We start from the raw sequence: 19,965 nt of genomic DNA on the forward strand, positions 1-19,965 counted from the left end.
ATAAAGGCTTCCAAGATTCGGAACTCGTTCCGCGGGCTGTAATGATCAACAGAAAATGGTAAAAATATGGCAACGTGGCGGATATAGCGCGGGCTGTGTGAATGGGAAACGAGGAAAAGTGATTTTCCCGTAAATCCTGTGCGGCGCTGCGGTCGAGTCATGGCGCGAGATTCGATTTGCCGGGAAAGAGGTCGGTTTGCTACCGTGATAGCAAAGAGAGAAGTAAGTGCATGCTGGGATGAACCTCGAGACACATAAAATCACGTGCTAATCATGGCTCATGCAGAATTGCATTTACTGCTCTCTTCGCTACCTCGGCAGCTCGGGTCCTCGGTCGCCGATAAATTTAGCTCCCGAAGGGGGTGGAGACTCGTGGTGGGGGCGCCCCGAAACGCCGAAACTCTCCCGATGTTGTTTTTCTCATTTATTTATAAATACTTGTTTATACTTTTTTCCATCCAGTAAAAATTTCGAAGTTGAGTGGTGTTTTCCGAACGTAGTGTCTGTGTAAAAGTGAACGTGTCAAGATGATGCTCCACCAGCCAAAAAGCGACGTTAACCCCTACTACTCCGACGAGAGCACCTTACTATGGGTAAGGGTTGAATGCATTCCTCAAAGCTACCCTTAGGATATTGCAATAATTCGCATATTCATGAAAAATAAACGGGTTCTGTGCGTTGTGGATTTTTTTTTCATGGTTTACTCGTGGAAAATCGCTTAGCTACTTACGATGGCCGGCCAGTATAAAAATTGACGCAACTTTCGTGGATTATGGAAAGTAATTCGAAAATTTGTGCAATAATAATTTCTCCTCCCCGAACTTTTCAATCAAAATTTTACCTCTAATTTTCAGTGATATTTCATCAGGCAGAGGGTTACGACGAGAAGACTTTTCGTCTTCTGTGCATTTTTTATTCTACCGTTTAAAAGTTTACACTCCGATTGATATGATTGCGTTGCATTTTTCATACATTACACCGTAAGAAAAATGTCAACATTCTGCAAAAGTTCTACCGTGTCAAGTGCACTTTATGAGTCATTCCGAGTCTCAACCATTCTCTTATCTGTTAATACGAAAGAAAAGCTTTAATTTGTATCATTTTTATCAACTCCACGAAGTATTATTACTCATTGTGTCGCCTTAATGTATATTTTCTTAATCGACCAATAAAAAAAAATAAAAAATAAAAAAAAAAAAAAAAAAATCAATTCCGCGAAATCGTGCTCTAAACAATAACCTTTGATTATAATATCCCTTCTTAAATTCAAGACAAATGTTTATTTGATAAAAATATCACAATTAATTAGCTTTTTTGAAAAGTATGTGAGCAAGGGAATCATCTACCCATTAGCTTCTTGTTATAGCTTTACATTATGATTTCCTGTCCTTCGATATTTTTACTTTCACATTTCAGTTCTCCAATGTCATCTCCTCGTATTTTTTCTAATTATTTTTTCAGCTTATTTTTTACAACTAATATTTTCCCATTTGAGCTTTCCTTTTATGAAATTCATATTCACCCTAAATTCCAGATATGGAGAATAGAGCAACTAAGAAACTGCCTATGTGTTTTCTTATTATTTGACATTTCTTCAGCTGACATTTTGACAACATTAAAAGTAGCTGTAAAGACGTGTAAACTTTACTCCCAAAAAGAATCACAGTGTAGAAAGAAAGAAAAATAAAGTGTTTGAGTGCACACTGTCGAAATAATAATAAGTGATGGGCTGCAGCAATGCTTTTAGATTCTTAATGCCTACCTTTACCTTTACCTTTACCTTTAATCCATTTCAATCATCTTTTTCAAGTATCATTTCAGTAAATTTGAATTGCATGTAATGTAACTCACAATCTGCTTGTTACATAGACCAACGTTTTCAAACACGTGAACTTACTCAATTTTTTTAAATTACTCTGTAACCTTGCACTTCGATAAGGATAACAGTAGCAGTCATGATGACTCGTATAGTTTGAGTTCGCGACTTGCAAAATACTGAAGTTTGTCCTAAGGGTTACTGGAAAATGTATCCCTCCTTGAAAACATGTTCGCTTTTTTTCGATAAGGATAGCAGTAGCAGTCATGATAACTCGTATAGTTTGAGTTCGCGACTTGATGCAAAATACTGAAGTTTGCCCTGAGGATTAGTGGAAAATTCATCCCTCCTTGAAAACATTTTCGCTTTTTTATTCTTTTCATCTGTCGCCGTCAGGAGATTTTCTCAAAATTGAAAATTACCTCCTTTTTTTCCTTTTTTTTTACCTATCATTTTTTAATCATCACGTATTAGCATTACCTACTAAATGGGTTTCTTTCAGGAATTCAGTGCAAATAATAAAATTCATTGGGTACCACAATTTTACTTTCTAATGAACTTTTTCTTATCCCTTCCTAAGTTTTTTTCAAACTAATGCTCATCTATAATTCTGATTTTATTATCCGACGTTACTCTTTAAATTTAGTGAAATTAGTTTAGTTTCAAATCATGTGGATCCATACAAGAAATATCCTTCTAGTAGATATACGTTGTACGTAAATAAAATTTCTTCCCCCCCCCCCAAAAAAAAAATCTATAATGCTCATTTGAGTGGATAAATGAAGATAGCCCTGCCTTTTTTTTTTTTTTTTTTTTTTTTTTAGAAAAAACACAAGAGTTGGAAGTTTTATACCTGCGAAAGACTATTTTTTTTAATTTAGGGCCTCAAAATTGATTTTTTAAAGAAACTTTATTTTATTTTTCCTATTATTAGGGATTCCATTCACTCTTCGCGCTCTCATGGTTGTTTTTTCTGGTTTGCCTATCGTGCCTCGGTATGTGAAACATGACGTAGAATCATGCATGATTTTCCCTCCTCTAACCTCATTCTTTTGTGTAAAATACTTGAACTACTTTACCCCTGATGGCCTACAATCTCAGATTTGACGCAGACCAATTATGTTGTCATTCCGTCGGTCTGGTCGAGAGGAAAGTGTAAGCGAAAAGTTGCGAAGCTTTTTCGAAGAATAGCGCTAATCTCCGGCGCGGCGAGCCGAAATCTTAAGTCTGTACTTGTCAGCATGTCTGTAATTTTCGTCCATCTGCCAAAACTGAACGTGAACCGAAATAAATTCTCACCAGACGCCCGAGCCACAGCTCCGTGGTGTTATATTTTCAATTTTCTCGTTTTTCTTTTTTTTCCATGCGTCCGTCAAGCGCGCTGGACTGCCAACTCTCATCCACCGAATATTATGTTACTGCCAGTGCGGTCAATTTATTATAGTACGTAGGTGAAAATGACCGCGTTAAACAACTGCATTGCCACGAAGTGCTTTAAATTTTGTTGAAGTTCTTCGGTTTAAATGGCTATCATCTTGGTTTATGCGTACGGAACGGCAACATTACTCACACGCGGCTGTAACTTTGTAATAGCGGCTGTTGGTGCTTCTCACGTGCTGTGTAGAATGTAATTTCGCGATTTCATTAAAATATCAATTTATCTAATTTAAGCACCAGCAATTGCAGTGAGTTTATCTTTTCGCGTCTTTTTGAACCAGTCAGACTTGAAGCGAAACGGTCCCTCCCACTTCAGCTCGAGCTTGTTCCCATACTAGAAAGTTAGATTGGAATTTTTACTGCTCATGCAGTGCAGTTTGTTTTCTTTGACAGAATGATGTTTCAGTTTGTCATAATGTTCGGCTATTTTTCATTTTTATTAAAAACAGCTTTGCTTTGGAATCTGACACTGAAAACACACATTGTGAGAGATTATTGCTCGGTTGATGATTTTTATGCAGGAATCGGATATTTCTTTCTGGCATCGGTTGCTGAAATGTAGGGCTGAATGTAGCCCGTGTTGCAAATTCTAAGCAATGTGGTACTAAGCAGTGTGCCTTTACGCGTAACCACTTCAACAACAGCGCAATATAGAATGCAGCAGTTTTAAAACGCCTTCAAAATATCGTTCATACAATTTTAATCACTACAGAGGCCGATTAGTTGCCTATACGCACCCCGAATGGTAGACTTGCTTAGCTTGTTTCTGCACCTTTCTCGATATCCATCGCGTTTCTATTAAGTTTTACGTAGAATTATGAGGAATAGGGAAACATGTTGACAAGGTGCAATTTTCATAGTCTATTCATATTCTATTTGTTTCATTAGAAAACTGCTCAACGTCATTCATTCAAAACTTCCGTGGTTTGTCTTTTAAATGCGAAAAAAATTCTATGGAAACTGCAAGGGATGATGTTGATTTTTCCCCCTTTAAAGAATTTAAATTAGAGAAGAGATTCTAAAATTCTACAAACGAGATACTTGACATTGTATTTTTACCGTCGATGTATGATAGCGTTTAACTTTTAATCTTGTCTAGTGGTGGCCGGGTCTTTAGCGCAAATTCCCAGACTTTTTCCAGAATTGCTGGTTTTTTTATCATATCTGGCAGACACCCCCCCCCCCCCCCCCTCGGTCACGTAAGGCGTGGCTTGGATGCAAAATGTGTGTCAAATCTATTCGAATAGTTCAGACAAATCCAACATTATCCGATGGTCGCTGAAAATCGTTGCTGAATTTTGTGCGTCACGCGCAAAATTCAGGCATCGCGGGACGATGACTTCCACATTCAAGCCACATTCAGCTCCCACATTCAGCGTGTGATTGCGGCATTACGTTATTTTTAAGTGTTAAAGGATAGGGACATACGTTACAAAAGCGGTCGGGTCAAATATGCCGAAAAATGCCCATTTCAGGAACGTCAGGAACGCTCCTTAGGCGTTTTTTGTTCGAAATATTATAGCTTTGATCGTATAATAAACCTGTTCGGTTATGACAGCGGAATCGGAAGTCGAATGCAGTGTCGAACAAATCCAAATTTTCGGTGAATATTCGGCATGCTTCATGTGAACCGAAATTTTCCAGCTCGTTAAACTGAATCTACGGTTCGTGTAGCTGAATTGTTGGTTCATCGAAGCATGATTCGGTCCTTTCAACTCAAGAAATTGATTCGGATGACTGAAAAGTTCGATTCTCTGAACCGAAAAGCGCCAACTGAATTTATCGGATTATTTCTCTGCATAGACTTTGAGGATGACCCCAGTAGCAAGTTTTCTTTGATTTCAAAATTCCCTGACTTTTCAGAAATTTTGAACACAAAAGTCTTCGATATTCATTAATTGATTTATTTTAGTACCATCACATTCAGTATTATTGACCCGATACAAAAGACTCAAATTTATCATATTTTACCATGAAAGGATCAGAATAATCCAGCTGTTTTTTTCATTTTTCCGACGATTCTAATTTCGGTGCACTAGCATAAAATGTAAAATGTACTTGTATTCGTAACTTAATCTAAAACATATCGATGGCGTAAGTCCGCAATCACATATATCGATCGCGGTGTCTGAAAGTCTCCGCCTCTATGTTATTTTTTGAAGGAGAACAAATTGACATCATTCCTTGAAGTTTATGTAGAATTTTCTTCGCGCAGAGAATAAAAAATCATAGCAGTTTTGTAGTTGCCGTGGAGTAGTTTCCCGTTTAAAAAATAAAGTATGACAGGAGGTCTGCGATGTCGCAAACCGAGATATGTGATCGCCGACCTACACCGTCGATATCCTAGTTACAACGTTGACATGCATGCTCCTCTAAGCTCCGTTATACTGCCGCGCAACCCAAAAACGCCGTAAACGCCATTTTACATTTTTTGGAAACAACGTATCATAGCAGAAAAACTTGTGTACCTTGGGACAAGAACTTAACTTGAAAATTTGAGGTGCATTGGTAAAACAGTTTTGATTCTATGACTTGTTAAGTTCCAAAAATCGAGGGAGAATCTTGATGGATTTACGGCGTTCTTGCTTAACACGGCAGTATACAGAACCTAAACGGCTTACGGAATCATAAAATGTTTGGATAATCCCAGAGCAGAGTGTATCTAAATCAAAGTGCATTCTGCGGCATAGCTCTACATTTGAAAAAATTATACTTCACGATACCTCAAATCTGAGTGCATATTCGAATTCCTCGTTGAAAACTACCGGTAATGATGTATCATTCATCCCAATCGCTTAAAATGGGAGCGTCAAACGCACGTACGTTGATTCCATGAATTCAACGTAGGTGGTCCCGAGAAGTGTGTCGCGAGAGGAAGAAGAAGGAAAAGGAATGCGGAAAGAACCCGAAGTCTGGAGACGCCGGCGCTAGCGGCTTAAGTCAAAGGAGCGAAGGTCGAGCTCCCCGCTCCTCGCCTCAAGGTCGTCAGGAGCCAGAGCCAGACTGTCTGCTAACGGAGGGCTGAGGAGAGGGGATACCACGGTCTGCGTTTCAGGATCTCGCCACCAGGTGGCGTGAGGAGCGCAACCAGTTGAGTCTCTCCCAATTCACCCCTCTAGCGGTCTACCTCCTACAACCCACAAACCGGTGATGATTGTGATTTATAGATCTTCCACTCCATTGGTTTACTAGAGAAGGGTTGTTGTTAGATCTTCCGCCATCTTCTCGTATATTTCTCACGATGGGAACACAATAATGGTGGGTGATCTGAATACACGGAAATCGTATATTTGGGTGCTCCAGCATCGCCGGTCATTATCTAGTCTCCGATGGACATTATTATCTGAAACACTGATTGTAGGGGTAAGGTAAATCTGATCCCGCCCCTGCAGAGGAGACTGCGCCATGGAAACAGAGTACTTTAAGAGAAAGAAGAAATTTTCCGTGTTGAATTATTTCAGCGCTTAGAAATTTTGATCAATTCTTGAGGTCACTGTTAGAGTTCCTTATGGGTGCCAACGGTCCAATGGTATTCCTCGTCAAGAAGTTGCCGTAATTTCGAATATATTTTACTCACAATTTCTAACACATCTTTTGATCTTCCCTTCGCAGCACGTCGTCGTCTTTCCCACTTCCTCGAGTTCCTTGCTTCGCAACCCTTACTCATCAGCGTCGCAAGGAGGGTGAGGAGGGTCCGAAAGGGTCCCTCCCAGTAGCGATTTTACAAGTTGGCAAAACTGTTTTTCCTCCATTTAAATCCATTAAATATATCGATTTTAGGTGAGGCAAGCTGCAATCGATCATTTTGCATATATTTAAATTGAGGAAATACAGTTTTGCCAACTCTCAAGAATCGCATCCCCCCCTCTCCCCTTCCTTCTTCCCCCTCTCTCCTTCCTCCTTCCCCCTCTCCCCTTCCTTCTTCCCCCTCTCCCCTTCCCCCTCTATTGGAAAGTTATGATTGCATGTAGTCGGTCAATAACAGTATACCACCGTGAAGGATACTCGCCCCCCCCCCCCCAATACAAACTTTAACTACGATTATGCTGGGCTCGCGAAACGCGCAATCAGGGTCTATACAGTGGACTTATCAATTTTCCCCGCACCGCGTCAGCTTTTAATGAGCTCTGCATTAGCGCAACGCCCCCGCTAGCTTTTTCAGATGCAACGGGGTCAGCAAATGGGGGAAGGGGTCAATTAGCACGCACATTTGCACATCAGCCTCTATTCTGGAACCCGGGAGTAAGACCTAATGAGACGAGAATGCACCAGCCTTGCCGAATTTGATACGTATTCCTCGACATCGCCCCCAAATATCGAGTCGAAACGGCAAGCGGGAGTATCTAAAATTATCCCGGTTGATGTGTTGGTGCGTCGGCAAGGCGGCTGCGAGAGTGTAAGGTTAACTCGTCGTACACCTTGAAACAATCCAAGCTTACTCCCATTCAAGATTTGGGAGTCGGGGGGGATCCAGCGCCCTATTTTTAGCCGCGAAACAAGTGAAATGTCGGTGACGTCAGCGAATATTCTGTTATATTTTTCGTTGATACGAGTCCGAAGACAACTAGGTTAACAGTGTCCCGCCCGAATTTCAGACTGGTCGCGCAGGACGCATGCGTGTGCGCGCGCAGTCGGTGGCGTTATGAGAGACACCTGGAATTTGAGAGGAGGCGTTTGGATAAATTTTGACTCCTTTATTTACCATGTTGCGAAAATTTAAATTTTTCTAAAATTTTTGACGAAGAATTGCTTATTGAAACGTAACGTTACCAGGTATACCTTGAGTTGGGACCTTGGGGGCCGTCCATAAATTACGTAACCCTCTTTGGGGGAGGGATGGCTTGAGGAAAGCGTTACGCTTTTTTGTTTTTTGCAAGTTAAAGGATTAGGAGCTACGTCTTTAATGCGTTTAAAAGAGGGACCGGGAGGAGGGGTGTCAAAAATGCCGAAAAAGTGCGTTACGTAATTTATGGGCAGACGGAAATTCTCCGCGTGGGCAATTGTTATTGAATCAGTGGCAAAGTGTAAAACATTTTTCGGGCTAACCAGTTGGACTGCATTTAGCAATTTGGAACTATAAATTCTGGCTCTTCTGGAAAAGCACTTGTGCGCATAGGGACACTAATGACACTTACGTTGTTTTTAAACCGGGCGAGAATTTATAGTTCCAAATTGCAAAATGCAGTCCAGTTGTATAAGAGGAGTCGCATTGTACGCCCTGAAGATAAGTGGAGGAAGGGGGGTGGGGGCGGGAGCAACCGCTCTTCCATATCGTTTCCCCCAAAAAGTTGCAAATTCGAAATTAATAATCAAGCAAATAAACACACAATGAGGGAAACTTTGAAAAAATGAATGACAGTTTTCTTTGACGTAAGAACCGTAAAATCGTTGGAATCGCTTTCTAGTTTTCATGGATTTCAGTAAATGACGCAAATTTTAATTGATCTATTTTGAGCACGTGTTTATAATATGATCATAAATTATGAATTGTTCGGCCACGCCAGGTGAAAATATCTGATAAAATAAGAAAAATTTTGGACTGATCGATCTTGTATATACTTTTGGGATATGCAAGACTTCCCTGGTAAAAATTGGCAGTAGAATGTGTTTCCAAAATACTTTAGACTTAAGCCGGCTGTAAGATTTCCAATAGCTTCTGTAGCCGGCTGTACAATTTCTTATAGCCTTTTATAGCCGATGGCGATTAAGCAACAGCCAGACGATAAATTTTATGCTAAACTTTACTAAATACGGATACTAGGACTTAGTTAGTTTTTGGACTACCGCTCTCTTTTGGTGCCGTAGTAACTTGATTTATTTTGCGAGGAAAGCTCCTTACTTTTGAAGGATGCCTGTCATTCTTAATATCTTGGAGCGCCTTCAATATCTTATGATACTGTGCAATACACTGGTGTGAAATAGTTGCTTCAGACGCCGTGGCACGCATTGCGCAATGCGTGAAGTATCCCTGTTAGGTTTGTAGGCGCCAGTGCGTCGCCGCGCAATGCGTGAAGTATCCCTGTTAGGTTTGTAGGCGCCAATGCGTCGCCGCTCCGCTCTGTGTTAGGCTCTAATATTTAATCTCGCGGAGTCAGCGTTTTTCAACCCATGATTTTGAAATGTTTGCACACTCTGTATGGACCATCTCATTTTAATTGATGAAAAACAATATGTTTTAAAGGAAAACATAATGTGTGTTTTTTAAAATTTAAGGTAGTTCCGTATCAAACTTAATGATTTCCAAAAGCACACGAATTTCTACACAATTTCTTATAGCCTTTTATAGCCAATGGCGATAAAGTGTAAAGCCCGCGCGGCGATAGGAACTATAGGTAGCCCGACTGTATACTTTTTTATAGCTTCGTAAAGCCCGGCCATATGATTTGCTCCGCTTTCTACAGCCAGCAATATGATTTTCAATGACCTTTTTTAGTCGGCTATAAGAACTCCTATGGTATTTTGAAACGCAGCTCGTATCGCCAATTTTTACCAGGGTTCTTTATGATTCTTTGATTATGTGTGTGTCATGACACACAGGATTTAGTTCTTGGGGCTCATTCTCTTTAAAATTTTTAGAATTCGATCAGCAATCAAAAGTACCAGGTACAGTGGAATTTCTCGTCAGGAACTCAGACAACTGAGACAGTTTTAATGCGAAATGTAGCTGTATAATTTCAATCAAGACTTTTCATTCCAAGTCTTCGCATATTTTGACAAGATCGCAGGCTTTTTCGCAGGATAAGTAACCCTAAAATCCTCTAATTCATAATGAAAATAAGCGCTGATAGAGTGCCACCTCAGTCTCTCTGTTTTTTTTGTGTTAAAAAGAATTCTGGCACGCATTTCGATTAGATGTTTTTAGCATTGCGCCATCGCAGAAGAAAGTAAAGCTACAATTGTTCGTTCAAATTAGAGAAATTGGCACACATTTCGCAGATTGTTGGGAAAATTCTCGACTAAGCATCCGTTTCGGTTTCGGGCATTGTTTACTTTAAAATTCTTTTACCCTCTATTTTTCTCTTCCCCCCCCCCCCCCCGGTCTTTTACTTTTCAGTCTCCAAATGGACCGCGTTCAACAGAAAGGAATCAAGCCACATCAACTATTGCCAAATTTTATTGGGCATTTTAAATTTTTACATGGAAACCGTTGTCCGAATGATTGCCTCAAATTTCAGAGAATTTTCTGCATCGTGCGAACCAAATTCCCTTAATTTTCAAAGGAATCCGCACAGACCTTCTTTGTAAAAAATAAATTGCCCAGTTAAATTTTGCAATAGCTGATGTTGCTTGGTTCCTTTCTGCTAAACGCGATCCAAGTGATGTAATCCCGTTTTCAATCGGGTTTTTGGCGTATACTTACCTACACACAATAATAAAACATAATTACCTACCTACCTACTTAATTGGATGTACTGTATGCACTTCGGAAAAAGGGTTTGGCGCTCACTTATACTTACAGGCACAAATGGATGTATTTCTGCCAAACAGAACTATGTGCACTAAGAAATGAGCCCTGAGTCTCATCAGATTATATGCTAACAGGGCTCAAGTCATAATGCACATAGTTCCGTTTGACAGAAATAGGTCCAAATAACGTAGATTGAACTCAAAATCGGAGAATGTTTTTAAGTGTTTAATCCTAAGACTATAAGCAGGCTCAGTCTAACTGTACTACACGTCACGTAATTTTCCCTCTTCTTTAAATTTTTTTTTTCTAAATAGAAAACCAAGAAACATAATTTTGTACCCTCAATATTTCAAGGCAGGATGTCGTATAGTTTTCAGTGAGAAAATGCAACATGCGGAGGAAATCAGGGGGCTCGTATCGCGTTTTTGCCTCTGATTTTGTTGTTATTATTATTTTGGTTTTTTCCCTCTCTTCCAAACATCTATACTACCACGCCTTCGTCGCATAAAATAAAAATGTGTTGAAACATTGCTACCGGAAGTACGCGAAATGAAGTTTCCCTAAAAATAAGGCAACATCAACGCTGATCTTCGGTTGACTAAGGTATTATTTTTACCTTGCTCACATCAGACATTCTTATGAAGAATGACGGCGCGGTGAAGTTTAAATTCCTCGCGCTGATGCCATTTCTCACGCAAAATTTCTCATTTTTCGAGATGACTTTTCAGAATTTTTGCTCCGCCTGGCACTGTCGGTATCTCGCTCTATTTTCTTGTTTCCGTTTCAAGGACAGTTCTATTTTTTCTCTCTCGTCTCTTCCTTGCTCCGCCTTCGCTTTGAGCTCAACCCTTTCGTTTACATGTGATATTTTTCGCCGCAGCATAGCTCGTGGAGCTTACGATAATTAGTCAAGTAACTATATTTTTAGACAGTAAGGTAGGTCCAAACCTCAGGGTCTAATGATAATGATCAAAAAATAAAATCACGAGGGATTTTTTTCGTCAACTCAAGGTTTTTTATCTGTAAAATTCAATGTTTTCAAGAATTTTGATTTTAAAGACGCTCAAAATTTGGAAAGTTTTAAGAAAGCTTTGCGAAGAAAATTCCTAAATTTCGCAGGAATTTAGGAACGTAAAAAATCTATCATAGGTAGAAAATTTTGCAGTTTTTTTGTTTTTTTATTTTTTTCGTTTTTATGCCCTGCACTGGAAAAAAACACATTGGATCTAGAGTCCAGTCTCTTAAAAACATCGACAAGAAAAAGTACTCTTGATTCAATCAGACTCTAGCTTAAATCAAGAACCAAACCTCTTAATCCAAGCGGATTTCGTTTTGATTCAAGCAAAAATCCGATTGAATCAAGAGTATTTTTTCTTGTCAATGTTTTCAAGAGTCTGGACTCTAGATCCAATGTGTATTTTTCCCAATGTGCTCGACGATTTTAAATTAATTTCCTTTTTCAATACTCTGAGCTCTACGGAACTTCAATTTTTTAGTTCTGACGATTGGCAGGTGCTTAACTCTAGATGAGCCCGTTGTGTTAAAAAGTTTCGAATTAAGTTTTCCATCACTGCAAAGCGGTCATTTGAAGCCGCGAAGCATATATGAGAGGCACATGCCTGGGAAGGCCCCTAGTTATCTTTAATTTTTAGATCGTCCAAAAAATCTCTGAACATTTCAATGCCAATTTCATCAGTCATGACCATTTTCATCTTGTAACTCGATTGTATCAATCCTCTGCTTTTGGACTCGTTCCTATATGAACGAAACAAAGCGGCAATTTGTACATTAATAGTTATGCAGGTGCGCAGTGACCTGTGGGTTGGGCACCAGAGTCTTTCGAAGGCGTGCCTCACTTTTTTTTGTAACATGTCGCTCGTGTCAATCTTTGAAAAATGTTGCTCGGGGCCATTAGCACGGTTATAATGATATATCCGCATTGCTGCGCAGCACTTTAGAATCGTCTCTGAAGTTCGCCTTCAAAGAGTCAAATAGGCAATTTCACGACCCTCGAGTTAAAATAGTTATCTATTCGACGCCTTCCATAGTGTGTGAGTAAAACATAACGCAATTCTTTGTCATTTCGTTTCCCTCTTATTCTTCTTTATATTGATTATTATTATGTGAGATTGTGAAGAAGCAATGTTTCCCAATACAAAGTATTTTTTTTTTTTTTTGTAAACCAGCCTCGTTGATCGTTTTGTATTGAAATTTGACCGTCTTCAGGAAAATAAAACCTTAGTAGCAGGAGACTAATTTTTTTGGGATGCTATCCCCGTCAAGTTTGGTTGAAAATTTAGAATTTGAAAGTTCAAAATAATACTTACCGTTTAGTTTTTTTGAAAAACATGTTGCGAGTGGCTTAATTTGTTTTGCCGGATAGTGACGCTTTATCGCAATTTGAAATTTTTTCTTTGACATCACAAAAAAAATCTTGGAGCAGTTTTTTATTATAACTTTGTTTTCCAACTGATTGCTTCTTAAAAAATCACGATTCCAATCTGGTTTGACATGATTTTGCCTTTATTGAAATGTTAGTAGTTTGAGTCTCCTAGACACAGAATCAAACAGTCTGTAATTGAAATATGAGTCGATAAGTTCAATTTCAGTTTACACATCTCAGGAGTAACATTGAAATAATATAAATTATTATATTATCATAATAACCCTTTTGTCAGGCTTCCTTAACTTATGTTCACATATATTTAAGTGCTGATTTATCAGTAGGTACATCACTTAAATATCATTAAATCTATTCTTCTATCTCTCTCCTCACTAACCTTACTTAATGGTTCTTTTTCCCGTGGGACATCACAAATAAGTACGAAGCTGTGTAGTACAACGTACATGCCAGCAACTATATTCATAGTTTCTAATTGAAATTTTCGTTTCTATGTTTCAGCCGTACCGCACATCTCCATTGGTATTGCCCGGCGCCAAAGTCAAGAAGGACAAACCCTACACAGAGTCATACTTACGCCACCACCCGAATCCGGCCATGCGAGCTGCCCCCGGACATTACGACCCCTCACAAGAAGTTTTAATGAAGCAACGAGTAAGTTTTCTTTTAAAAAAAAAAAAGAGTTTCAGCCTTCTTTCTCTGATTGTTTATTAATTGACCAGTCGCGCTGGTCTCAGAATCGTGTTTTGACGCTTGATTATTGTAGATCAACTAAAAGTAATAAGATCTGTCCAAACAGCAACTTTCTACTCGTACGTTCAATATCAACCGAGATATCGTCAATCGGTGAGCCGCTCATTTGCTTGACCACTCAACATGATACTCGGATGAAAGCAAGGCGTAAGGAACCAAGGTTGTCACTGCCGCGGTGGATTACGTTGCAGACCGAATTTTTCATTGCGCGAAATCCTTATGTTAATAACGAATGTAAAGAGTTGCCGTTTGGACAGATCTTATTTTTTGGCTAATTTACAAGAATCAAGCACTAAAACACAAATACCTTAAAAACAGGAGTGAAAAATTGAGAATTCTCTCGGCTCCTCCATTCTCTCCTCACGTACATTCACCGAAAAAACTGTGAAGTTGATTCAACATTCTGGATGTAAAAAAAAGTGTGCAAAAACTCACGAAATGCTGATGGACCACTAGACAAGGTACAAATTTAAGCAATCCAATACATGTTTCTTAACCAGAATTTCACGTAGAACACGATTCACAGAACGAAAATGACTGAAACCAACTCCTAACGAAGATATTAACGTTTTTATTCACAATGGTTATGAGGAATTTGAACTGCCCGCTGACAAGAAACTCAAAGCTCTACGTGAGTCAAATCGCGCACTACAACGGTTTCAGCAAGCTTCTCAATCGAGCAATGTTCATTTCCCACCATGTGTTGTTCAAACTATTAGCAATTTGCAATAGCTGAGCCAAAGTGTCAAGATTAAAGGTTGCCAGAATTTTATATCGCAGAGACTGTCATGATAACGTTTAGCGCGCGTTGTGAATCACGTAGAGCATTGAGTTTCCATGAGCGGGTGGTTTGAATTCACGCATCGAGAATTATTGAATATCTTCGGAAGGAGTTGATTTCGGTAATTTTCGTTGTGCGTATCGTGTTCAACGGAAATTTTGGTTGAGAAACATGTATCAGAATGCTGAAATTTGTACCTTGTCTAGTGGTCCATTACCCGCAACAGCAGTTAGTTTACATCTTGACATTGCTAAAGTAACTGCTGTATCGATTAATTCAGCATTTTGCAAGTTCTCGCTTACTTTTTTTTTCATCCAAAATGTTAAATCAACTTCACTTTTTTTTGGTGATGATTCTAAACCCTCTGAGAAAGTGACGTAACTTAAAACCATCATTTCACAACCAGACATAGACTGCCGTGCTAAGGGAAAACGCCGTATGAACCTTCAGACGTTGCCAAATGTCTATTTATAAAACAGGAATACCTGGTAAACTTGTGAATATTTTTCTTCCAATTTTTCAGATAATGTTGTTTGCAATTTCACCTAAAGTTCCTGAACATTTCAAGAGGAAATATACATAACTTTCCTCAAAAATGAACATTTTATCGAAGGAAATTTGGCAACTCTAGGATGCTCCTACGGCGTTCTGCCTTAGCACGGCAGTAAAGTATAAAGTACTTCACATTAGGCAGTGCCTAGAGAATGTAATTTGGATGTGAATTGGACACATTTCTGTCATACGGAACTATGTGCGTCATGACGTGAGCCGTGTTATGCACATATTCTTATGGGTCTCAGGGCTCATGTCTTAATGCACGTAGTTCCGTTTGATAGAAATACGTCCAATTGAATCACTCTTCATTGACTCCGTGAGCCTTAATCCTCATTGTCTTATTTTGGATTAAGGGACATGTGTAAGATTAGCTCCCATCAATGACAGTAAGTCTTTAATGCGGCATTACAGTAAGGTATAAGCTCTCTCGTCAGTCAGTACTCCAGGCTCAAAGACGGATTTTGTAGGCAATATCTTTCTTATCGTCTTTGAAACTATGTTGACTCAAGCATGTCAAAAAAGGTGTCTATTTCCTGCTGTTATACTTACATCTCGCGTTGATACAATGCAAGAAACTGTGAATAGATTACAGTCTTTTGACTGACTAAATGAACCAGAGGGACGTATTTATGCTCGAAGGAACTATTTTGCATTGCTGCCCGCAAACCCAATGCACATGGTTATTTTTAGCATAAATGGACTGCATTTTGCAATTTGGAGCTATAAATTCTGGCTCCTCTTGAAAAACGCTTACGTGCATAGGGAAACTAATGGCACATATGTTGTTTTTAAACCGGGCTAGAATTTATAGTTCCAAATTGCAAAATGTAGTCCAAATATACGTCTAGGTATCATATGGTAGGATGCGGAAATATGTATGAAATGAGATAACCATACCTCAGCTTAACGGAGTCAATTTTTCGTAATGTTCTGCGAAAACACCCCAAAATTCTAGTATTGAGCCTTTGCGTGCATTATAATGTTGGAAAAAAAATTCATCGCGCATTCGAGAGTAACACTGCTGGGGCTGTTGCCTTCTTCAGAAATATTTCAATCGGAAAGCTGAATGACATATAATGCGCATCATGATTTGAAATTTCTACCCAATGTTTTTGCGGCTATTAAAAGCGTCTGAATTGAAAACTTGGAACTCAATATTTTTAATCCAAAATCGGGGTTTTTCAATCGGTACGGACAGAACAACGTAGAGTTTTCATGTTGAGGTTTTTCTGCCTAACTCCATCAAAAATCCATCTACCATGTGTTTTTCTGCATACACTGGAAAAAAAACACATTGGATCTAGAGTCCACACTCTTGAAAACATTGCCAAGAAAAAATACTCTTGATTCAATCAGATGTAAGCTTCAGTCTTAAGGAAATCCGCTCAAATGAAGAGGCTGGGTTCTTGATTTAAGCTTAAATCTGATTGAATCAAGAGGATTTTTCCTTATCGATGTTTTTCAGAGTCCGGACTCTAGTTTCAATGTGTTTTTTTTTTTTTTTTTTTTTTTTTTTTTTTCTTCTCCAGTGATATTTATACTGTGGCAAAGCATATTTTATAGATTGTATGCCCGCAGTAATTTGTCACGTTAAAAATATTGTAAAATACTGAACACAGTTTTTGTGATTAGAAAAAACACGAAGGCATTACGCAGAGAGAATTTTCAACAAAAAAGTTTGGTTAATACGGGAAGTAAAACATAATATAACCCTATTCTTTGGTTGACAATTTCAAGCGAAAATGACGGCTAGTTTTCTTGAAGAAATTTAATAAAAAAAAACGCGTGGTGAATACTGACGTCGCAATCGGATGAATGTATTTTCTCAGTCTTTCCATCGTTTTCTGCGGTATAAATTCACCGTGAACCGTCCCAAAATCACAAAATTTGTGTGGGTTTGTGTTTACAACTTCTCATATTATCAAAAAGTAACACAATAACACAAATATTTATAAGTGTATGAGTTGTGAACACAATAAACGAATAAAGAAAAATAGCAATGTTTTTCTCTTAGCACGGGGCGAAAGATGCGTACAAATAAAGAGGTTGTTCCATCTACCATTGAAACTGGGCCCAAATGAAATCTCCTCATCTTTTCAGGTATCAAAGGCATGGTCAGGGACACCCAAAAATGGTTGAAATTTTTTCCAAAGTCCCCCCTGGGGAGGGGGGGCGGGGGGTTATACGAAAAACGGTTTTTTGGCTATAACTTTTGAACGGTTGAGATATCGATTTGAACTTTTTTTTAAATGAAAGGTCGTTTAAAGAGGTTTCTTTTGGTATATTATGTTTAATAGCTAGTCAATTTTTGACCAATTTATGGCCTGTCAAAAATTTTTCCATGAGTCCAAAAATCAGATTTCTGTAGTTTAGAGCAGCGACGATCGCATGCAGATGAACAAAACATTGTTCAACTTATAGCCCTCTCTCTGACGGTTAAAATGAGCCCAAGATCATCTTGGGGAAACGATTTGTCTCCGAGTTATGCTTCTTCAAAGTTGGCGCGGCGGGGTCCGCTTCCGCGGGGCAGCGCTCCGGAGTACGATAGTTCACTCCCACCCCCCCCTCCCGTCATGCCACGCGACGCAAACCGAGGGAGACTACCTTTAATGATCATTTGAACAGATAAATGCACACAATATACGCTATTAATGTTGTACAAGTATTATTAAAATTATATTAATATAATAAATAGAAGAGTGGAATCTCACCGAATTATCATCACACGCAATCCATAGGATCATCGGCAGTGTGATCCGCATTTTCATCCTCATCTTCGTCGTCTGAAAAGCCAAAATCGACTTTTCTGAGAGGGAAGCACTCGTTCAAAAAGGCTGAAGGCGCTGGTTTTTTGTGATAGCGCCCGTAAAACAAATACCACAGTATAGTTACGACGTGAGCACAAGGATTGATGGTACGCGCACCGTTCTTACATGTGCAGTAACTTGCTTTAATGGCCTCGCTGGATTTTTTACTGGTGTCGATTAATATAAATATATGATATTCTTTTTTTGATTTATGCCTCGATAGGATCCGCGATCGAAGAAAAAGAGGCGAATTTACGGAAATATCATATTTTTGAAAATCTGGCAAAAAGTTATCCTTCGTCACTTGAAAGCAATATTTTCCATTAGCAAAATGGTCTGCAATATAACTTGCTGCAAGTCCAATTTGATAACTGCCCGAGAGGGTGTCAAGATCTTCGCTCCTCCACTGTTCTAATTGTTTAAAATGATCTGTCGTCAGGTTTTCAAAAACTACTTTTTTTCGGAGCCATTTCTCGTCCTCAACAATTTGTTGCACAATATTCGGCTCATTTAATTTTTGGAGCATTTGAATGGCAAATTTTTGCGTCGTCACCATCACTTTGCAGGCGTTAAAAATATAAATTATGTATCGCGGACACTATGCGATAGTCGTCAAACAATTTGCCGGATCCAGGTATATTGCTTCTCATTTTATAGAGCGTTTTCAATATAATTTTAATAATACTTGTACAACATAATAGCGTATATTGTGTGCATTTATCTGTTCAAATGATCATTAAAGGTAGTCTCCCTCGGTTTGCGTCGCGTGGCATGACGGGAGGGGGGGTGGGAGTGAACTATCGTACTCCGGAGCGCTGCCCGCGGGAAGCGACCCCGCCGCGCCAACTTTGAAGAAGCATAACTCGGAGACAAATCGTTTCCCCAAGATGATCTTGGGCTCATTTTAACCGTCAGAGAGAGGGCTATAAGTTGAACAATTTTTTGTTCATCTGCATGCGATCGTCGCTGCTCTAAACTACAGAAATCTGATTTTTGGACTCATGGAAAATTTTTGACAGGCCATAAATTGGTCAAAAATTGACCTAGCTATTAAACATAATATACCAAAAGAAACCTCTTTAAACGACCTTTCATTTAAAAAAAAGTTCAAATCGATATCTCAAACCGTTCAAAAGTTATAGCCAAAAAACCGTTTTTCGTATAACCCCCCGCCCCCCCTCCCCAGGGGGGACTTTGGAAAAAATTCAACCATTTTTGGGTGTCCCTGACCATGCCCTTTGATACCTGAAAAGATGAGGAGATTTCATTCTGGGCCCAGTTTCAATGGTAGATGGAACAACCTCTTTGTCCAGTCATTCCTCTCTTTTCGCAAGAAATCGAGTCCAAACAAAGCTATGAGCTCATCACACGTTCTCGTCCGAAAATTGTCAGATCGCCCAAAAAAGTTACCGTCACTTTCAGAGCTTCCCGCGCCAAGCACCTTTCTTGGCAGAATCTCCACGAACGGAAGTGTTGACTGTAAAGACGGTGTGTCTGTGTTTTCCGATGAACGGGTGTGTTTTCATGGCATGCTCGTATCGGTGTAAATTTTGCTCATTGGGGGAATTTTGGCTCGGAGATAGACTAGCTCCGTTTGAAATACGCCACGGGTCATTTGATAAATGTATGCCAATTTGTGTCTCCTTTAACATGAAGTCCCATCATTCCTCGGTTGGTGTGCTTCGGTTCATCATTAGATAACGTTTTGCTCGTTATGTAATAATTCTGTTGCCTACCTTTGCCGAGCGAAAATTTCAGTCATTTTCACGGAAAATGACCAAAAAAATTACGATGAACGCATCGCGAAGAATTGGAATCCACTCTCAACCTCAGGGCCGGATTTTCCTACTCGCCGCCCATGGGCCGCCTGTATTTTGCCGCCCCCTTCTCATTCGTTTTGAAACATCAATAAAAACCATCAAGTGAACGTGCCAGCGGGGGAGGGGTGATAAGACGCGTTTATTCGTGTTGAACACATTTTTGGGAAAGCCCTGTCAACACTACTAG

At 39.3% G+C, this 19,965-nt stretch overlaps 1 protein-coding gene across 1 annotated transcript in view; it reads left to right on the forward strand.

Moving 5' to 3' along the window:
* Nucleotides 1–407: 407 nt before the first annotated feature.
* LOC109041194 (PDZ_signaling and DUF4749 domain-containing protein Zasp66) overlaps nt 408–19,965 on the forward strand; it is a 29,041-nt gene continuing 9,483 nt past the window's right edge. The window contains exons 1-2 of the mRNA XM_072302650.1: nt 408–593; nt 13,564–13,716. Of these exons, the coding sequence (XP_072158751.1) occupies nt 528–593; nt 13,564–13,716 (219 nt within the window). The 5' untranslated portion in view covers nt 408–527. The remainder of the gene's footprint in view (nt 594–13,563; nt 13,717–19,965) is intronic.

The sequence above is a fragment of the Bemisia tabaci genome, chromosome 7 (genome assembly GCF_918797505.1).
Source record: "Bemisia tabaci chromosome 7, PGI_BMITA_v3".
NCBI lineage: Eukaryota > Metazoa > Arthropoda > Insecta > Hemiptera > Aleyrodidae > Bemisia > Bemisia tabaci.